This window comes from Somniosus microcephalus, chromosome 5, assembly GCF_052327205.1.
Source record: "Somniosus microcephalus isolate GS21.2 chromosome 5, FLI_Smic_1.0, whole genome shotgun sequence".
NCBI lineage: Eukaryota > Metazoa > Chordata > Chondrichthyes > Squaliformes > Somniosidae > Somniosus > Somniosus microcephalus.
In genome coordinates this window covers 196005485-196011850 of record NC_140991.1, presented here as the reverse complement: position 1 = coordinate 196011850, position 6366 = coordinate 196005485, and the positions used below count along the sequence as shown (strand labels likewise).

The 6366-nt window shown below is 52.2% G+C and overlaps 1 protein-coding gene across 1 annotated transcript; it reads left to right on the top strand.

The window, feature by feature from the left end:
- Nucleotides 1–378: 378 nt before the first annotated feature.
- Nucleotides 379–5327, top strand: LOC147117507 (uncharacterized). The gene is made up of 3 exons (XM_085989375.1): nt 379–601; nt 761–1311; nt 5307–5327. Exons 1-3 carry the CDS (start codon nt 379–381, stop codon nt 5325–5327), a joined length of 795 nt encoding a protein of 264 aa, XP_085845501.1.
- The last annotated feature ends 1039 nt before the right edge of the window (nt 5328–6366 follow it).

Sequence of the window (6366 nt, the reverse complement as noted above, 5' to 3'; positions counted from 1 at the left end):
ATGGGAGGCAGTGCACTCTACATCAGGGCTTCACTCTGTCCAAGCTATTCCACCATGGGAGGCAGTGCACACTACATCAGGGCTTCACTCTGTCCAAGCTATTCCACCATGGGGGGCAGTGCACTCTACATCAGGGCGTCACTCTGTCCAAGCTATTCCACCATGGGAGGCAGTGCACTCTACATCAGGGCTTCACTCTGTCCAAGCTATTCCACCATGGGAGGCAGTGCACTCTACATCAGGGCTTCACTCTGTCCAAGCTATTCCACCATGGGAGGCAGTGCACACCACATCAGGGCTTCACTCTGTCCAAACTATTCCACCATGGGAGGCAGTGCACTCTACATCAGGGCTTCACTCTGTCCAAGCTATTCCACCATGGGAGGCAGTGCACACTACATCAGGGCTTCACTGCGCACTTACAGCCCGTCCTTTCTCTTGCAGGCTAAAGTAGCGTTTAATCGCCAGGCCCGTGCCAGGGGTGGCCGCGCCAAGCTGCAGAAGCTCACTCGGCTGGAGGAGCGCGTGTGTGTGCTCATGGGAGCCCGTGTGATTGTCCCCACAGCGTGCGGTGTATCCGACCCTCCACTGCCCGGCAATGGTAAGGACCTCACCTTTTGGCCCTCTCGCGTCGCACTGGCCCATCCGAGCTACCTCCTTTGCCACTGTCCCACCAATGCGCTGAATCCCACCAGTCCTAACTCCCTCGCTGACGCCGTCTCCTCACTCTGAAGCTACTCTTGTGCATTCCTGCTTTCAGCTGGTGACGACCAGGACCCTGAAGCTGCCAGTGACAGCACCTCCGACCAGGAGGAGGAGGAGGAGCAAGCCGGACCTTCGGGGGAACAGTCACGTCCCGCAGGAGAGGAGGAAATGCTTGACACCTCCTCACTGGATGAGTGCCTGGAGGAACTGTCGCAGGGCAATGCAGCTTCTGGGACCAGTGGCGTCCAGCCACCCAGCAGCCGTGCGCGTGGCCCGCGGCCTTCCCCCCAAAGGGGGGAAGGATCAGAGGGGAGTGCTGCTGCTCGGCACACTTGCCGTCACCAACGCGGCAAGGGTCCCCTAGTTCGGCCCCCTCCTCCCCAGCGGGAGAGTCGCGACTCCAGTCCGGACACCTTCACTTCGGAGGAGGTGCGGAAGCTGGATAAGATGGCCGACGACTCGGACCGGCGACACACGGAGCTCATGAGCGTGGTGGGGCGCATGCCTGAGGCCATCGAGTCGCTGGCGACCAGTGTGCGCGAGTTCGGGGCAGCAACTGCCGCGAGTGGCCGCATGCTGACTGATGCCGTCAAGACCCTGGTGGATGTGATGCGCGCACACACCAGGACCACAGGGGCACTCACTGCTGCCACACGCGCTGTCTCAGGCAGGCATCGCCAGGGCAGCCGCCGCGCTGGACCATCTCAGCAAGCCGCCCGTCGGCTGATTGCTGCGGATCCTGCAGTGCGGGCCCGGCCGAGTGCCACCGCGCCACAGCACCAGCCAGCGCATCCCAGACGCCAGCTGGCCCACATTGCGCCATCCGTCGCCGCCATTCCCCCACTGGGGCGTCAAGGGCAAGCGGCTGCAGCTGATGGTGGCCAGGCTCAGGTGCGCCACTCAGCAGACAGCCCCTCGAGGCCCAAACGCCGTGTAGGCCGCCCCCCAGCGGCATCTGGCGGAAGGGCATCTGAGCCTCAGGCGCCTTCCCCCAGCCTCGCAGCAGCCACTGGGCAGAGCTTGCGAAGGAGCAGCAGGCCGGGCAGGGGAGGCAAAAGGCTGGCCAAGGTCTCGCCCTCGCGGGCCACTCAGTAGAGGGTGTGGGCAGCTTTCCTTTAATATGGCGGTGGCCATCTTTATTTTGCCCATGGTTGTGCTTTTGGAGGGCTTATTTTTTGCGTTAGGCCGACGTTGAGGCCCGGTTTGAAGAAAGGTGGAGTGACTCCTCCCCAGTTTGTGGGAGTGAGTCGTTTGTTGGGCTTTTTGTGGGGCCCGTTTATTGTTTTTGGGGATTCATGTGGGAAGGGCTTTTCATTTTTGTGCAATAAAAAATTATCTTTATTCATGCAGTCTCCATGGTTGTTCTTCTTAGTGTTTGTTGGCTTCGCCGGCTGAGGGCTTGCGGAGCGGCTGCATTCATCTTCCCTCATGGCCCCTGGCCATTCCCTGACAGGGGGCTTAGAAGTACTGTGTAATAAGGTGGCGTCGTGCGGCCCTTGGCCCTGGTCGCTCCCTCCTGGGAACGTACTCCTGCTCCTCCTCCTCCTCCTCCTCCTCATGCTCCTCCTGCTCCTCCTCCTGAGGTGCAGGTCCAACGTCAGGTGGCAGTGCCTGAGTCCTGCGGATAGCCAGGTTGTGTAGCATGCAGCAAACCACCACAAATTGGGAGACCCGGTCCGGCGAATACTGGAGAGCTCCTCCGGAGCGATCAAGGCAGCGGAACCGCTGCTTGAGGACCCCAATAGTTAGCTCGATGATGTTGCGGGTGGTTTGATGGCTCTCGTTGTAGGCCTCTTCAGCAGCGGTCCTGGGCGCGCGGAGCGGGGTCATGAGCCAGGTGCACAAAGGATAGCCTTTGTCCCCGATGAGCCATCCTCTTGGGGGAGGCTGTGCCTGGAACATGTCATGCACAGTACTCTGCCACAGGATAAAGGCATCGTGGCTGCTGCCTGGGAAGCTGGCATTGACTGCCATGATGCGCTGCTTGTGGTCACATACCAGCTGCACATTCAGAGAATGGTAGCCCTTCCTGTTGTGATACTGCTCGCCATGCTCCAGAGGGGCCCGCAAAGCCACATGCGTACAGTCAATGGCGCCCTGCACCAAGGGGAATTCCCCGAGTCTGGCAAATCCCAATGCGCGCTGATGCTGGCTCTCCAGGGCCATGGGGAAGGAGATGAATTGGCTTCTCCTTCTGAACAGTGCTTCGGTCACGTGGCGGATGCAGCGATGCACGCCATACTGGGAGATGTTTGCTATGTCCCCAGCAGCGTATTGGAAGGAGCCGGTGGCATAGAAGTTCAACGCCACCGTCACCTTCACTTCCACCGACAGAGACGTCCTGCACCTGAGCTTTGGCCGCAGATCTCGGCGAAGCAGGTGGCAGATCTCTGCAATCACCTCCTTTCGGAATCGGAGCCTTTTAACACATCGCGCGGCACTCATGTTTAGGTAGGAGCGCTGCTGGCGGTATAGCCTGACTGGGTGAGGCCTACGTGGCCGACGCCTGTAGCCCCCTCTGCCTCTAGCCAGGGCTGCCCCTCTCACAATGCGTCTGCGAGCCCTACGGACATGGCGCTGCAGCTGCGCGTTGGCACCCCATGCAGCCCCCATCAAATCCTGGCAAACAGTCTAATTTCCAAATGGCCACTTGCAGCGCTATGGCCTGAGTCCAAAAATACCTGGCTCTTGCTGCTTGAAACCAGTTAGCTATCCTCCTTGTTGTGTCTCCAGAAATGCGTTGCACAAGACTGTTTTCTGAAAAAAGGCTGGCCTTTATACTGGAGAGGACGTTCCCTTTAATTAGCGCCCCCCGGGGCCCGCGCTGGTTGTGTTGCGTTCCTTTTTCCAAACGCTCCGGCCGCCCGCCGCACAATGGGGCGGTCTGACTGAAGTTTGGAATCGGGGCGGCCAAAGGGCGTTGCACGAGGATGTGACGTCATTTTCTGCGCGCGCATCCGGGCGGGCGCTAAACTTTGCGCCGGCGCTAACGGGCAACTTAATTTGGGGCGGGGCGCAAACTGCGCCGCGCCCGGGCGCTACACGCATAGCGCCCGAAAATCACTTCTCTTAAGGCGCTAACTGCTGGCGCAAGCAACTGAAAATCTAGCCCTCAGTGTTGAGTCAATTCAAATCAACCCAAAAGTTGTAAATAAATGTCCACACTCCACTGACAGCTCAGAACAAGCTTGGTTGCATCAAAATTCTACACCTTAATGTATTATAGGTATGCTAAAAATGGTAAAAAATCCATAACAGGATAACATATTAAAAACATTTCAGACCACAACACCTAAGAGATGATTTTCTGAGTTTGCATTACTGGTGGGACCTCATTCACTGGTTGTGCATATCAGGTATTGGTGGGGGCATGATGTTAATAATTGGAAAATCGAGGGCAGCATAGCCGTGATTTCTCAATGTGTGTGGCTGGTGAGTAAAACTCCCTAGTGGCAACGCAAACAGACAAAATTAGTCCTCTAAAGCCTTCGTTAAAAACTCAAGACATCTGCATTACTTCATCTAAAAGCTTTAATGTACAATCTTTGACTTATTTTGTGAACTGCTACTGCTTTTTGTGCATTCAATGTATCTAAACTGAAAACATCAACATGGAATTGTCTCAAATTTCATTTATATTTGATCGATTGGAAATGAGATCTCAATGAATTTGCTTCGTCTAAGTTCAGAAGGTTATATCACAATCTGCAGCCCGCATTACCCCTTTTCTCCATACAAAATGTAGTTCACCAGATCATCAAATTTATCTTAGAATTTACAACACATCATGCCTGGTACATTTTTAGGTTTTTACTCTAAATACTTTTCTTGGGTTCAATGTCTCAGATCATTCCTGTAGGCGAGCCCTTGCTCTCTATTATCAGGTGTATGCCTTTATTACTCAATATCTAGATAACTTGTAGCAAGCCCAGGGTTGAACAGAAAATCTTCATTACTGAACTTTAGCTACTGGTTATATTGCGCGCCCTCATGTGACCTTCCTCGATTCCATAAGGCAGTAAAATAAATACTTCACTGCATCATGGCTTAGGCTATAAAGTGCCAAACAGATTTATTAAACATTAAATGGATAAGTGAACAACAGCAGTAACATCAGTTACAAGTTTAGTTATCTCTCTTCGGAGGATCGCATCTGCTGTGCTAAACTGCATTGTGAACTGGACTGACACAAGTTTCCAACTTTCTGTGGTAGTTTGTTGCTGATCATTGACAGACTCTCTCTGGCTTACCTATCTCTCTTTGATGGATTCAGATGGACTACTCAATCTGAAAAAGGCTGGCTGAGAAATATTTTTTAGTAATGACTGGGGCAAAGGAAATTTAAATATGTGTCTCATAAACTCCCAAAACAGCGACCAGTTAAACATGCACGTAAGCAAAACCCACAAGCTGCTTGCATTTGAATTGAATTGCTTGATAATTCCCTCGAATACCTCATTAGGCATATTGGCCTCGATATTTACGGGGAGGCAGGGAGGGTACGGGATGGGAGAGGTTGTGGCAGCCAGGAAACCCGGAAAGGTGGGTACTGCAGAAGTCCTGCCAAATTTATGGACCTCTTTTGTTTTATTTGTTTCCAGGCCGGCAGCTCACCAGATTGAGAGGCATCAAAAGTATTGTGCTGAGAGGCCGCAGCCAGGGAGCGGAGAGGAGGGAGGGAGAGATCAATTCAATTCAATTCAATTCAAATCGCTTTATTGGCATGATAAGGTACATCTTATGTTGCCAAAGCATCGAAAAACATTTATGGTTGAACACATAAACGCAGATCTATCCATACAGTGTATAAACAGATATATCCCTGAGTGTATAAATATACATTTGTATAATTTGTATATACTCTTTTCTTAGGTTTAATGGTTGTCCCTCTGTTTATGGCAAGCACAGGGGTGGGCTGAAGAGTTCATGGGTCAAGTGGGAGATCTTGGTTCGGTGGGGGGGAGATCACGAGCCCTGGGAAACATGGCCTGCAGCCGTTAAATCTAAAAGCCTGTTAAAATTTGAGGCATGCGGCCTCATTAGTGTAATTGAATAACTGAATATCTGACCCACCTCTTGAGAGCAGGTTAGTTGCCCGCCTCTGTTAAAACCAGAAGTGGGTGTGTTTGAGATGGATTGGGGTCAGGTTTCACATTTAAAAATTTAACCTACATCCCCGCCCATCATGAGGGGTTAAAATTCCCTTCATTCTTTCCAGGATTTTGTGTATATCAAGATAAGTTAGGCCATTTCCTGTGACTGAAACTGATTTTTAACCTCAAATGCACCGTTACAAAAAGAAACCAAAAGTATGATACATCACAGACAAAATTGTTTCATTTTTGGTAAGTCTGAACATTGAATAATGCCTGGTACAGCATCTTGAGGCAAACACATCTGCAAAAGTAATGAGTGACAAGTTCTTTTATGTTTGAGCATGTACTAAACTTGTATCAGTCTTCATAGAAAATAATATGCAAACAAATGTACTGTTGTGACAAACACTTCGGGCTAGATTTTCAGTTGCTAGCGCCAGCAGTTAGCGCCTTAAGAGAAGTGATTTTCGGGCGCTATGCGTGTAGCGCCCGTGCGCAGCGCTGTTTGCGCCCCGCCCCAAATTAAGTTGCCCGCTAGCGCTGGTGCAAAGTTTAGCGCCCGGCC

What these genes read in the sequence shown, in the direction of transcription:
- LOC147117507 (XM_085989375.1), top strand. Translation starts at nt 379, where the DNA reads ATGGGAGGCAGTGCACACTACATCAGGGCTTCACTGCGCACTTACAGC. An exon ending in CCCTCCACTGCCCGGCAATG is followed by an intron (nt 602 to 760) that starts GTAAGGACCTCA and finishes TCCTGCTTTCAG; the next exon opens with CTGGTGACGACCAGGACCCT. An exon ending in CCGTCAAGACCCTGGTGGAT is followed by an intron (nt 1,312 to 5,306) that starts GTGATGCGCGCA and finishes ATTTGTTTCCAG; the next exon opens with GCCGGCAGCTCACCAGATTG.